General features: G+C 37.6%; 1 protein-coding gene across 1 annotated transcript; it reads right to left on the bottom strand.

The window, feature by feature from the left end:
* Window positions 1-438: 438 nt before the first annotated feature.
* LOC104233262 (transcription factor bHLH91-like) lies at window positions 439-2173 on the bottom strand. The gene is made up of 4 exons (XM_070153782.1): window positions 1559-2173; window positions 809-1261; window positions 628-733; window positions 439-506 (listed from the first exon to the last, which is right to left on the bottom strand). The coding sequence occupies exons 1-4, from the start codon at window positions 2171-2173 to the stop codon at window positions 469-471; spliced, it is 1212 nt and encodes a 403-aa protein (XP_070009883.1). The 3' UTR covers window positions 439-468.
* Window positions 2174-15393: the final 13220 nt, after the last annotated feature.

The following is a 15393-nucleotide window of genomic DNA, read 5'->3' as shown; positions in this document are numbered from 1 at the left end:
AAAAACGACTCTCAAACCCCATATAGCTACATTGTGGATGTTACTCAATGAGAATGATGGATTTTCAATTTATAGAAATCCAAACTTTTTCCTATAAGAAAAGGGACTAGCCAAATACGGAAAATTATATTTTCCTTTTAGGAAAAGAAAAACCCAATTATGGTATAATGTGTTGTCCTTTCCTTCATGAGATAGGAAAACCAATTATGGTAAGAAAATCTGGACAAACACTTAACAATATGAAATATAATGTCATATTTGCTCCGCAACAGAATATTTTATGATCAGTGTATTATAGCAAGTTATTTACCATTTATCAGGTTGCGGATTAATGTTTATCATAAAGATTTAACCTATAGTTAATTGAGTGAAAATTTTTATACCACCAGAATATAGAACTTAAACTCAAAATAGAAACTCGAAGCTCTGAAATCTTAACTGGTTCTTTTGAATTCTCTTGGTGATGCTTTAATATAAGTCTGGTCCACTAGAATAACTTGTTGAGACTGCAAAAACATACTCAAAGTAGTCGTATTTCCATGCAGACATATGATTGGCTTTTGATTTTTAGGTGTACTTTGATACTGCAGGTAAATCAAAATTTAGCCAGGGCAGAAAGAAAATTACCTTGTAAAGGAGTAGAAGTGGTATTACATGGTGAAATTTCAGTATCCACAATCTCAATGAGCTTGTTTGCTATAGCAATTGCATACACTGTAGATCCTTCACAAATCTGCAAGATTTGATACAATTACATAGATATAATACCATAATATTGAAACGCAAAAAATGGAGATCAAATGACAACCTTGGAGTTAAACAAAAAGCTGTAACAATCGCCAATAAGTCCGCCAGCAACATGGTGAAGATCCAGTTGAAGGTCATCTAGGACCTTAGATACAAAGAGAAGACAATTGATTCTCTTCGGCTGGACAAGTTTGACAGTGACTTCATCGTCCACGATCCGGACATCAACTTCAGTATTGGTGGTCTTCCTCTGAAGCCACGAGCTTCTTAATGAAGATCGATCAACTTCATTAGTATTGGTGGTCTTCCTCTGAAGCCACGAGCTTCTTAATGAAGATCGATCAACTTCATTCCTAAGCTTCACATCAGCACTATTCATGGGACCGCTCTTTTGCCTCTTGATTCTGTCTCTGCAGCACATTTTCTTGTCCACCAGAATTTTGAGCTCATTTACTGTCCTCTTCAGCTCATTGATGTACATAATAGCATCCCCCACAATTGATGCTCTATCATTCTTGTATTAACAAAAATTTTGAAAATGTCATACTAGATAAAACGAATCTAGATGATCACTACTTTATCTAAGCAAATATTGGAACTCTGATGTTGGTAAACGAATCTAGGATTTAGCTACTGTGGGTTGGCTCTATTAACTTCAGAAAAACAAGCAACAATAACTGGATCAAGTAACAAGTATTAACTTCCAATATATATTTATAATCAAACAACAAATCGAATATGTAATCTCAATGCTCAACACCAAATTCAAGAATCCAAATGATGATTCTGAAAAAAAAGAAAGAATGAATACCTTGGTGGGGTTAGGGACCAAACTTCTCAAAGCTTTGTACTTGTCATTCAGATGCACCCTCTTTTGCCTATCAGCAGCAAAATGCTTGATCTCTTTATTTTCCCTATCTTTTGTCATACAACTCGTATCTGCAGAAAACTCAAAAATTCCATTATCGAAACGACTTTTTCCTTCCCCTGCATCTTGGTATAAATCACCACTCACTTCTGTATCCATACCATTAAAAAGAGAGCCAAAAGTTGAATGGACTAATTCTCTGATTAAAGGGGAATTTGGGGGAAGATTCAAAGGAAATAAAGAAGGACCATAGATTGCAGTTGAAGTTGAGGCACCATCCGCTGTATGTAAGTCCCTTATGCCATCTGAAGATATATGAGTTGTGTTTGTGAAGGAAAATGAACAAGTCATGTGTAAAGGAAACATATCGGTATGCAATGGAGCTTGAAAATGATGATCCTCTAATTGATGATGGAACTGAGGAAAACTTATATCTCCCCAATTTGATTGATCAAAAGATGGTCCTTGATGACTACTCGATTCATGCACAAATTCTTGCGTTAAAGAGTTGGCAATTGCGCTATTGTTGCTGTTGTTGGTATTATAACTATGTTGCATCTCATGATTCACTAGCTGCTAAAGCTCCATTTCCTATATATCTTAATTTCTTTTAATATTCACCACACTATTTAAGTTTGCTGTAAAAGAAAACTATAATCTCCAAGACAATAGCACAACTTCCAAAAATGTACGTAACCCTAAAAATTTGTTTACCACTTTGTTTTTAGTCTCACAAATTCCATGTTAAAAATCTTCTTTAATTGTCAACAACGTTGTGTAGGGTGTCACACCTCCTTTTTCCGCGCCCGCGGGGCGCAGGGGAGTTTTTCCAATTAAAGGACAATCGAAATGGGATTTATTTGTTTATTTCAGAGTCGCCACTTGGGAGATTTAGGGTGTCCCAAGTCACCAATTTTAATCCCGAATCGAGGAAAATAATGACTCTATATTACAGTCTGCGTACCAGAAATCTAGATAAGGAATTCTGTTAACCCGGGAGAAGGTGTTAGGCATTCCCGAGTTCCGTGGTTCTAGCACGGTCGCTCAACTGTTATATTTGGCTTATTTATCTGATTTTTAATACAATATGAACTTATGTGCAAATTTTATCTTTTAACCGCTTTTATCATTCACTGTTATTTTTATAGGACTTGCAATATCGTGAAAACATGTCTCGAACCACGTTACATCAATGCACCCGTGGTTATTGACATATCTCGACTCGGTTGAGATTTGGATTTGGGTCACATAAATGTGCACCCGAATTAAGAAAAATAAATTATTAAGACGCGCCTAAGGCAACTAACGCATTGTTATTTTGGGGAAGGCCGTAAAATTTGCTAAACGGCATGTCCCGAATTCTAAGTATTTTTAATATATATGCATTTAGAGGGCCCCGCAGCTTCTACATTTTTGTTTGTCGAGGCTCGTCTCATTTATTATTAAAAGGAATTTACAACGTCATGGAAATGCATCTCGGGCCACGCCACAATCAATGCGCCCGTGACTAAAGACATATTTCGACTCCGTTGAGATTTGGATTTGGGTCACATAAATGTGCACCCGAGTTTAGGGAGATAACATTATTAAAGGCACGCCTAAAGCAACTAGCGCATTTTTATTTTAGGTGGGGCCGTGAAATTTCTAAACGGCCCGTCCCGGAATCTAAGTGTTTAATACATACATTTAGAGGGCCCCGCAATTTGTGCGTTTTCATTTGGCGAGGCTCGTCTCATTTTTATTATTGTTTTTTTTTTATATATATAAAAAGGGTAAGCCTAAACCAACTACAATTCGCTAATTTGTTTGTCTCTAAAAGGAAATACTAATTCATTAATTTAACAATGGATGGCTAGTAGGATGTATGGCTAATAGAGAGTGTTTTAAGCTTGACCAACTATAATTAATTATGAGCATACGTTAGAACTAACCCATGTGGCAACCAACAGAATAATGACTAGCAAAATCATGATAGGACTTATTAAATCAATCCGGCTACAAATTCGGCAAATTAGTCACGATCATGAAAAAAAAAAAAAAAAACTTCTTGCACAACTTTTCGTCTAGCACGCCAATTTGAGATAGCAGTAGCATAAACACAAAAAAAAACTAAAACTCGATAGATTTAAACAAAAATTTCATCATAACATGTATTCGAGCTCGGACATGATAGTAACCGATATCTACTCAAATAAAGATTAGAAACTAACCTTTAATGACAAACACTGCTGGAGGTTTACAATTCATTTATCGAACCGAAACGGAACCATAGTCAGCGAGATGACAGCAAACGAAACCAACGAACTAGAACCTCACATCGGCACTCGAACGGACTTCAAACGGGAAGCCATAGAAACAGTTATCAAAGCTCAAACGGAATAGCTCGCACCATAGACTCGAATGCGAAGGGACGGAGGATGGGTCATGGCTGCTGTTGACGTTTCCAGGTGATCGTTTGGACATGAAGGGTTGGACGACGCAATGCAGCAGCCGCGATAGCGCTGCTCGCCGGGCTGGGGTATGAACGGAGGTTTGATGGTTGCGTTTTCGATTGGTGGAGTTTGACGACGGGTGAGTAGGGGAAGCTGAACGGGATGGAGGGAGTTGGTGGCGCGACGGACAGTGACGACGCAGCAGCAACAGCTGCTGCTCGTCCGGCTGGGTTATGGCGGTTTGGACAATAGGGTGGTGGTGTTTGGACGATGAGGGGGAGCTGTTGGTCGTGGTCAGTAGGGTCGTTGATGCTGCAGCTGTTCCGGCGAGGAAGCAACAGCTGCTGCGTGATAGCAGTGGACGTGGGGGTGTGACCGGTTCAGTTGACGACGCAGTAGGGTTTTTGGACGGGTTTTTTGAAGAAGACGGAGGAACAGTGGTCGTTTGGGCAGCTGGGAGGTTGTCGATGGTTTGGGGTCTGTTTGGTGGTGACAGGGAGATGAACGGAAGGCTGTGTGGTTGTTCACGGAGGGAGCTGCTAGGGCTTCTTCTTCTTCTTGTTGAAGAAGAAGACGATGAACAGTAGTTGTTCTTTTTCAAATCCGAAAATCTCCTTTTCTGTTGGCTTTCGTCCGTGTTTTGTATTGGAATGCCCATGAAAATGAGCCCCACGCGTGGTGGGGTTCGAGGCATATGTCCCCCACGCGTGGTGGGGTTCCCCACGTGTCCTGGACACGGTTTATTATGGGCTAAGTCCGAAAATTAGGCCTAAAACCGGGTAGTTTGAACCCGAATATTATTCTTTTGCCCGGACCCGAGAAATAGGAACACGTTGCTTAACTAGTCCTATGTAAGCAAAATAACTACCAAAAATAAGACTAGTATTTAAACAAAACTATATCTTTATAAATATTTTTCAAGGTTTTAAAATAGCTACAAAATATTGATAAAACTATTTTTTATAATTTTCGTTTTTAAATATTAAGATAAAATATGAGGTAATATTTTTGTATTTTTCAAAGTTAAAATGACTATAGAATATTAATAAAACTATTTTTTTTTGTAATTTTCGTTTTTAATAAAGACAAAATATAAAGTAATATTTTTTTTTGTATTTTTCCAAAATTAAAACGACTACAAAACATTAATAGAATTATATTTTTGTAATTTTCGAATTTTATATAAAGTACCAAAATTATTTTTTTGTATTTTTCAAGTTTATGAGAAATACATAAACTAAAATTTATATATATATTTTGTGATTTTTTCTTTTTGCAACAAAATAAGGTAAAATAGTTAAAATAGCTATACTAGACCCAATTTCACATATTCACGCTAAAAATGTGAAAATTCTCGGGGAGGGTCAAAAATCACGTGCTTACAGCTGCCCCTCTTTGACTGGAAACACGAAGAGTTTTCCGACAAAGAACGACTAGCCGTGTTTTTGACCCGACCATTACTTGGACGGACTACACTTCAGGAAAGGGAGGGAATGTGACCGAGCCCTGGTATCTGAGCTGCCTACATATCCTTGGTTATACAGGAATCAGGCCACGTGTAGTTCGGAAATGAGAGAGATGGTAGAGTGTACCGAGGTGAAGAGCCGATCGTGGTTCCGTTCCGTTGAGGTTCCGGTCCGCGGTCCTGTCATTACAACAAAAATGAAAACTGAAAAAGACTAACTAAGCCTATCAGCTACTAGTTACAAGGATTCCTATCTTTAAGTCTTCTGAAACTTGGTCTTGAGTCTTGAATGGTGCTTCATACAGACTTTGGATTTGAACCTTGATACTTGCTAGTTGTAGGCGCTAGTTCTTGAGCAGATCACATTTGTTCTCCTCATCCGTGCTTCGGATTCATTCATTTTTCTCTTTTTCCTTTTTCTTCTCTTTTTTTTTCTTTTTGTTTTTGTGACTAGCTTTTGTTGACCCTCTCAGACTGTTGGCTCGCATTCTTGGGGCGAGCTTCTTGTTGCTTCTATCTTGGATTGAGTGCTGGGGATTTTTGTTGTAGCCTTATGCCTTCCAATGGGTTATGGCTTGACTTTGAACGATCCCGCTGTTCTACAGGCGGACCCCTAACTTCTTCAATCTTTGACATATAACAATCATCTGCTCTACAGGCAGGCCCCTGACAATCAAAACAAACAAAACAAACAAAATTTCCTAACCCAGTTTGTACTGGGAAGGTTTGTGAGTCGTTAGCAAAATCGTAGCCCACTGATACTACTGATGCAGTGCTGAGAGTGAACTAAACACTAGATTAGGATGTATTCCCTTGTTATACAGGTGGGCGCCTAACTTCAATGACTGAAACGTATTCCTCTGTTATCTGGGCGGGCTCCCAATTTCTACACCTGAAAAGTAAAGACTGAAAGTATGCCTCTATTATCTGGGCGGGCTCCCAACTTCGACACTTAAAAATAAAAAGACTGAATTTATGCCTCTGTTATCTGGGCGGGCTCCCAATTTCAACACTTAAAATAAAAGACTGAAATGTATGCCTCTCGTTATACAGGTGGGCGCCTGGATTTAGGAAAATGACTCTTTTTTCTTTCTTTTTTTTTCTTCTTTTTTTTCAAAAATGTTTTTTTTTAGCATCTTAGGAGAAAGATTCATCGGACTAAGATTTTGATTTTTGGTTATCTTAGGAGAAAGATTCATCAGACTAAGATTTTGATCCTAGGAGAAGGTTCGTCAGACTAGGTCTCTATCTTAGGAGAAAAATTCATCGGACTAAGATTTTGATCCTAGGAGAAGGTTCATCAGACTAGGTCCATCATTTTTTTTTGTTTTTGGTTATCTTAGGAGAAAGATTCATCAGACTAAGATTTGGATCCTAGGAGAAGGTTCGTCAGACTAGGTCTCTATCTTAGGAGAAAAATTCATCGGACTAAGATTTTGATCCTAGGAGAAGGTTCATCAGACTAGGTCTTTTCTTTTTGGTATCTTAGGAGAAAGATTCATCAGACTAAGATTTTGATCCTAGGAGAAGGTTCGTCAGACTAGGTCTCTATCTTAGGAGAAAAATTCATCGGACTAAGATTTTGATCCTAGGAGAAAGTTTATCGGACTAGGTCATTTTTGTTTTTGGTATCTTAGGAGAAAGATTCATCAGACTAAGATTTTGATCCTAGGAGAAGGTTCGTCAGACTAGGTCTCTATCTTAGGAGAAAAATTCATCGGACTAAGATTTTGATCCTAGGAGAAAGTTCATCGGACTAGGTCATTTTTGTTTTTGGTATCTTAGGAGAAAGATTCATCAGACTAAGATTTTGATCCTAGGAGAAGGTTCATCAGACTAGGTCTCTATCTTAGGAGAAAAATTCATCGGACTAAGATTTTGATCCTAGGAGAAAGTTCGTCAGACTAGGTCATTTTTGTTTTTTTGGTATCTTAGGAGAAAGATTCATCAGACTGAGATTTTGATCCTAGGAGAAGGTTCATCAGACTAGGTCATTTTTGTTTTTGGTATCTTAGGAGAAAGATTCATCAGACTAAGATTTTGATCCTAGGAGAAGGTTCATCAGACTAGGTCTCTATCTTAGGAGAAAAATTCATCGGACTAAGATTTTGATCCTAGGAGAAAGTTCATCAGACTAGGTCATTTTTTGTTTTTTGGTTATCTTAGGAGAAAGATTCATCAGACTAAGATTTTGATCCTAGGAGAGGAAATGCATCTCCTACGGGTGAAACTAAAATGAACTTAGGAGGAAATACGTCTCCTAGGGGGTAAAACTTAAACTTAGGAGGAAATGCGTCTCCTATGGGTAAAACTTAAACTTAGGAGGAAATGCGTCTCCTATGGGTAACACTTAAACTTAGGAGGAAATGCGTCTCCTATGGGTAAAACTCAAACTTAGGAGGAAATGCATCTCCTATGGGTGAAACTAAACAAACCTAGGAGGAAATGCATCTCCTATGGGTAAACTAAAACTTAGGAGGAAATGCATCTCCTATGGGTAAAGACACAAAATGTATTCCCTTGTTATACAGGTGGGTGCCTAGACTATGAAATGCACAGACAAAAGTATTCCTCCCGTTATTCAGGTGGGCGCCTGTCAAACTAGAACATAAAAGTATTCCTCTCGTTATTCAGGTGGGCGCCTGGTGGTAAAGATATGAAAAATGATATGCCCGCATTATACTGGTGGGTGACCTAGAATAGAAATGGAAAGACAGAAATGTATTCCCGCATTATACTGGTGGGTGACCCAGAACAACAATGAAAAGACAAAAAATGTATTCCCGCATTATACTGGTGGGTGACCTAGAACAGAAATGAAAAGACAAAAATGTATTCCTCTCGTTATTCAGGTGGGCGCCTGTCAAACTAGACAGACAAAAGTATTCCTCTCGTTATTCAGGTGGGCGCCTGTTTAAACTAAGACATAAAAGTATTCCTCTCGTTATACAGGTGGGCGCCTGGTAAAGACATGAAAAATGATATGCCCGCATTATACTGGTGGGTGACCTTGAACAGAAACGAAAAGACAGAAAATGTATTCCCGCATTATACTCGTGGGTGACCCAGAACAAAAAAAATGAAAAGACAAAAATGTATTCCCGCATTATACTGGTGGGTGACCCAGAACAAAAAAATGAAAAGACAGAAATGTATTCCTCTCGTTATTCAGGTGGGCGCCTGTTAATAAATTTAAAGACTGAAACCAACATATCCTATTTGAGGGCGGATGAAACCCGACATATCCTGTTTGAGGGCGGATGAACCCAACAGATCCTATTTGAGGGCGGATGAACCCAACATATCCTATTTGAGGGCGGATGAACCCGACAGATCCTATTTGAGGGCGGATTAACCCGACATATCCTATTTGAGGGCGGATGAACCCAACAGATCCTATTTGAGGGCGGATGAACCCGACATATCCTATTTGAGGGCGGATGAACCCAAAATATCCTTAAGACTTGAAGATGTCTTACCTCGAATACTTGCTGGGGATTGGGATGAATTTTCATTTTCTACCTTCCCCATTTTTTATTATTTATTCTTTTTTTTTAATTTATTTATTATTATTATTATTATTATTAGCTTCCTCCTTTGAAGTCTAACCGCTGAGGATACCGACTTTCCAACCTTGTGTTGGACCCCTCGCAACCGCTAGGGATAACACTGTTGAGGAATTATTTACTTACCTGCTAGGGATAACACTGTTGGGTAAAATGTTATCAGCTGGGGGTACCTGACTTCCAGAAAATTTTCTGCCCCAGTTTGATAATATCCCTTGTGGCCTGCAGTTCTGGCATCAATGCCATTTCCTTTACCTGTTTCAAATCAAACAAAATTGTTAGTTTAAAACATGGTGGTTGGTTGTGATACTCCCAACGGGATGGCTTTTCCTCTTTTCCTTCCTTGCTTTGCGTTGCACAACTTGTTGGGGACGATTTTATTTGCTGGGTACAATCCCTTTCTGATGGGGATATCCCTCTTCTTTTGTGGCATAGCTCGGAAACTGGCATTTCCCCGACCTTTTAGTCTAGTATGGATTTCGCCAAATCATGCTCACTGCTTTCCTTGCTTTGTCCATGGGCCTTGGCCTTGAGGTTTATAACGCTTGTCAATCCTTCTATCAATTCCCTTTTGCTGGGGATATCTGTATTGACACTGGCCTCGCGTTTGTTCCCTGCTGACTATACCCCTTGGATGTACTAGTCATATCTCATTTTTGGAAAGCTTATGGCCTATTCGAAGTCACTTCATACTTGTTCTGACCAGACAGACTCTATTGGGGATTTTTCTATGAAAGAAAAAAGATAAAAGGGAACAGACTAAAAAGACGAAGGAGAAAACATGACTCTTTTAACAAAAGAAACTATAAATAAAAACCCTATCAAATGCAGATGCCGACTCTAATGGCCATGACATGCATATGGGGCCTATCCTTTACCGTCAATCCTCTTTCAAGATCTTCAATTGGCGATTCCCCATCTGATTCTCACTCTTATTCGACTTGTAGTGCCCGAAGGGTTTTCACTATCAAGCCTCTCTCATTTTGGTTTTCTCTCAGCTTTTATCGCCTTATGGTGTCTGTGAAGGTTTTCACCAATAAGACTCTCTCATTTGTATCACTTTCCAGCTGGGAATTTGGAGTGTTGCCGGCATGACTCTTTTTGTTGGAGATTAGAGTCCTTTCTGTTGTGGAAACAGAATGTTATGTTCGCCGGTAAGAATCTTATTTGTCTGACTTGGCATCTTTTGAAGACTGGTCAGAAGGTCTTTCTTTGGACCGTAATGTGGGTTTTGGATAGGGCTAGAAAGAAAGGGTATTAAAGGCTCAAAAATGAATCGATTTCGGGTTATTAATTACAACCTTCGGAATTAGATTTATTTACAACAAACGCAACTTTTGCCCCAGTTTCTTGCTTGGGGATATTTTGATTGTTTTTTTTTTCATTTTTCAAAACTATGACCGAGCCGTGAAGCGCCTACGTATCCTCTTTGAGGAATCAGGTCAAACGTAGTTCCCAATTCCTCTTTTCCATTTGACTTTCCTTTTTTTGCTTTTTGTTATCATTTCTTTTGTCGTTTTTTTTTCTTTCTCTCTTTTTCTTTTATTCTTCTTTTTCCATTTTGTTGTTTTCTTTTCTTTCTTTTCTCTTATCCGCCATGCTTGCGTATTTTATTCGTTGCTACTAATTCCGAACGAGGGGTATGAAAGAAAAATAAATAAGGCTCAAAAGGGGTAACGAAGGATAAAGTGTTTGGGTAGCAGAACAAAATGCCTTCGTCATTCCAGTCTTCAACACATGCCAAGTGCAAACAACACAATTAAACCATAGATTTATAGCTCTTCCGATGGTGCCGGACTTGACAATTATATTCAACATCTGTTTGTTCATTTGTCACTTCTAAAGCACCGTTGGGCGACACTCTCATTCTCATTATTATGAATGACCCTCATGCCAATTTAGGCGAATCTTTCTTTAACGGTTTTCTTTGTGTTTAACTTGCCCCAGTTCCACATGACTCGAGCTCTGAATAATCTCAAACCGTCCTTATTTTCTTTAAATGGTCTGATCGCCCTTCCAGGGTTTTATGATTAACTTTAAGACTAGGCCCAAACTGGGTGCGCATGTCATGTCCCTAGAATCGGCATTGAACAAAAAATGATAAAAGGACTAAACAAAAAGATGACTGGAAATAATAAAAGACCGAATTTTGTATTAGACTACCGGTGAAATGGTTTGAATAACAAACAAACGAAATAAAAATCCTAAACAACCTGGACAAAACTAAAACAAACCGCTATGACAAAACGGAAAGATAAGCGGAAAGATATTGACACAAAACAAAATCCGAATTACAATCCTAATAATCCGAACAAACAGGAATGACAACAAAATAAGCCACCAACTGCTTCTTTCTTGTTAACCAAGGAACGGAGCGTCCTCCCATTTTATCAAAATTGGCCTTTTAACCACTGAGCTTTGCATCAATACTGCCAAGACCATTACCAGCTTCCATATCTCCGTCAACAAGTTTCCAACAGGATTCGAGTGCTTCTGTCATCAGGCCTGATCCCCGCAGAGTGTGCATCATGAGGTGCAAGTAAAGGATTCCGGGTGTCATTGTCCGGCTTACCACAAACCAACCACCTTAATTTTATTTGCAAAACAAACAGGTTAGAATGGACTCAGTCGGTCCTTATTATTGACAACATCTTTTTTCTTTTTCTCTTTTTTCGATTTTTTCTTTTTTTCGATTTTTTCAATTTTTTTTCTTTCTTTTTTTCATTTCCATTTTTCATTTTTTCATTTTTTTCATTTCGTTTTTTTTCATTCTCTTTTTTCATTCTCTTTTTTTTCATTCTTTTTTCTTTTGTTGTGGTCGAATCTTATGGAGATTGCCTACGTATCATGACCCTGCATGAATCAGACCTTGCGTAGTTCGTGACCAATAAAATAAACAATAATGAACATTTTTTCTTTTCACTTTCCTATTAAAACAAACTAGGTTTCAAAGGTTTAAAGATGACCTACAAACTTGAAAATCAAATAACCCATATACTTTAATCAAGAGATTTATAAACTCAAAAACAAAAGGCTAACTCCCTTTCTCTGTTCGACAAATGCAACCAAATGGTTATTTTTGCAAATGTGGCCCCTCCAAATTCCACATGAATTCGAGGCCGAAGAGGATTATTTTATGACACTTTTACAAACTTGTCCGTTCTTTTACGAAAATAACCTTTCGACAACTGAAAGATACTCTAAGGCTATTTTGGCAAGAACGGTTTAAGACGCGGCCGAAGCTGGGTCGGCTTATTTTGACCAAAAATCCGAACGGTATTCACCTAACTGCTGACTCTTTGTTTTTTTTTTCAAATTACAATGAAAACGTGGAGTTGCAAACACGGCCCTTCAGCGCCTCGGGGACGAAGATTTTTAAGGCTGTGCGGGTCAACTGGACTAAACTCCTAAACCTGACCCAAAAGGTGGCTGTTTATGCAAAGTCAGCCTTCCGGCGTCCCTTTCGGAAACATTAGGCTATTTATGACAAAACAGCATCACCTGACTTATTTATGACTCTTTTTATCGATTTTCAAATTAGAAAACTCAATACTGCAAACACGGCCTTTCAACGTCTCGGGGATGAAGATTTTTAAGGCTGTGTGGGTCAACTGGACCAAATCTTAAATATGACCCAAAGGTGGCTGTTTATGCAAAGTCAGCCTTCCGGCGCCCCTCTCGGGAACATTCGGTTATGTCTTGATAAAACAACGTCACCCGACTTCTTTATGACAAAATTAAAATTTGACATATTATTCTTTTATTATTATTTTTTTTGTTTTTGGCTATTTTAGCAAAGGCGGGGTTGGACCCGATGAGGGTTGCCTACGTATCTCACATCCGGTGAGAATCAAACCCGCGTAGTTCGGGCAATCAAGGATAAGTAGATGAACTAACTTCTTCTTCTTCTTTTTTTTTTTTTTAATTTGCGAAAGAACTACTTTAAAAGAAGAAAGGAAGTATTTTTTTTTGATTAATTTTCTCTTTTGAAAGAAAGACTTGTAAGAATTCCTTTTCTTTTGATTTGAACTTTGAAAATTGCAAAAGTAAAAGGAAGATATTTTTTGTCTGAATTTTCATTTGTTTTCTCTTATTCTAAAGAAGAAAGAAAATATTTTTTTTTTGGAATTTTACCTTTAATAAAAGAAATACTTCTAAAAATATATATATTTTTGAATTTTGAAATTTCTTTTCAATTTTTTAAAGAAGAATCAAAATATTTTCGGATTTTTTTTTAAAACGAAAATATTTTTTATTTTTATTTTTATATTTTTTTTTTAATTTTTTTATTTAAAAAAACAATTAAAAAGACTTTCTAAAGAAATCAATAATGGAATATATATATATATATATATATATATATATATATATATATATATATATATATATATTTTTTGCAAGACATATCTTTTGAAATTTTACTTTGAATTTTTTTGGTAAGACAAATATTCTTTGCAACAAATAAAGATATATATACATTTTGGAAGTAAAAAAAATACTTTTTGGATTATATATATATATATATATATATATTGGAACAAATAATAAAACCACGTTCAACGCACGACTCATTTTATTTTTATTTTTTGGCCTTTTCATAAACAAATAAAAAAACTATTTTAAACATAAGACTCTTTTTCATTTTCATTTTCATGACAAACTATTTTTCTATGTTTTTATTTTTTGAAAAACAAACAGAACAACGACTTTTTTTCTTCTATTTTCCCTTTGCTTTTAATAAAACAGACTAATAAGACATTTTTTCATTTTCTCAAAATTTCGGCAGAGTTTTGACAGTATTTGGGTATTGTTTTTTTCAAAAATAAACAATCAATTCCCTAACCGCTATTTCTTTTTTTTTCAATTTCACAATATTCATAATATTCAAACACCGGTCAGTGAGACAAAATAAATGCACGGAAAACAAATAGGATGCATCAGGATGGTCTTTTCATATCAGGTTGCTAGTCCTAGACGGACCCAACCCCTATGTTGAGTCCCTTAAGTCAAATGCAACGTGATGCAAATAAGCGTTCCTACTAGGGATCCGACATGAAGTCACGTTATTCTATGTTCAAAAACCTGGGTCGGTGTTCTAGACAGTGAACCCGAGCGGACAACTCGAGTTGAGGAGGAGCTCCTTTCCGGGAACCAAAAGGCCAACCGGCTTAGAAACTTTCCGAGCCTCTTTTATTTAGGGTATGACACTAACAGAATTGGGAGTCTCAACCAGTGAGCACATCCCCGGAGGTAAGAAGAGAAAGGTTTCGGCACAATTTATATACAGTTCAGATAATATCAAAGCGGTAAAGGCAACATTTAGCACATTAGGCTCAAAACATGTAAAAATCAGATAAAGCCAAATATAACAATTTATCTAAGCTCGAATTTCTAACCCTGAACCAGTGGTTCTGGGTTTCATCCCCAGCAGAGTCGCCAGAGCTGTCACACCTCCTTTTTCCGCGCCCGCGGGGCGCAGGGGAGTTTTTTCCAATTAAAGGACAATCGAAATGGGATTTATTTGTTTATTTCAGAGTCGCCACTTGGGAGATTTAGGGTGTCCCAAGTCACCAATTTTAATCCCGAATCGAGGAAAATAATGACTCTATATTACAGTCTGCGTACCAGAAATCTAGATAAGGAATTCTGTTAACCCGGGAGAAGGTGTTAGGCATTCCCGAGTTCCGTGGTTCTAGCACGGTCGCTCAACTGTTATATTTGGCTTATTTATCTGATTTTTAATACAATATGAACTTATGTGCAAATTTTATCTTTTAACCGCTTTTATCATTCACTGTTATTTTTATAGGACTTGCAATATCGTGAAAACATGTCTCGAACCACGTTACATCAATGCACCCGTGGTTATTGACATATCTCGACTCGGTTGAGATTTGAATTTGGGTCACATAAATGTGCACCCGAATTAAGAAAAATAAATTATTAAGACGCGCCTAAGGCAACTAACGCATTGTTATTTTGGGGAAGGCCGTAAAATTTGCTAAACGGCATGTCCCGAATTCTAAGTATTTTTAATATATATGCATTTAGAGGGCCCCGCAGCTTCTACATTTTTGTTTGTCGAGGCTCGTCTCATTTATTATTAAAAGGAATTTACAACGTCATGGAAATGCATCTCGGGCCACGCCACAATCAATGCGCCCGTGACTAAAGACATATTTCGACTCCGTTGAGATTTGGATTTGGGTCACATAAATGTGCACCCGAGTTTAGGGAGATAACATTATTAAAGGCGCGCCTAAAGCAACTAGCGCATTATTATTTTAGGTGGGGCCGTGAAATTTCTAAACGGCC

Source organism: Nicotiana sylvestris, chromosome 8, assembly GCF_000393655.2.
Source record: "Nicotiana sylvestris chromosome 8, ASM39365v2, whole genome shotgun sequence".
NCBI lineage: Eukaryota > Viridiplantae > Streptophyta > Magnoliopsida > Solanales > Solanaceae > Nicotiana > Nicotiana sylvestris.
This window is presented reverse-complemented; position numbering and strand designations above follow the sequence as displayed.

Excerpts from the sequence above, each read along its gene's own strand:
- LOC104233262 (XM_070153782.1), bottom strand. The coding sequence starts at position 2,173 with ATGCAACATAGTTATAATACCAACAACAGCAACAATAGCGCAATTGCC. Across the intron at positions 1,262-1,558 it reads TGGTCCCTAACCCCACCAAG|AATGATAGAGCATCAATTGT; the intron begins GTATTCATTCTT and ends TGTTAATACAAG. Across the intron at positions 734-808 it reads GCTTTTTGTTTAACTCCAAG|ATTTGTGAAGGATCTACAGT; the intron begins GTTGTCATTTGA and ends CAAATCTTGCAG.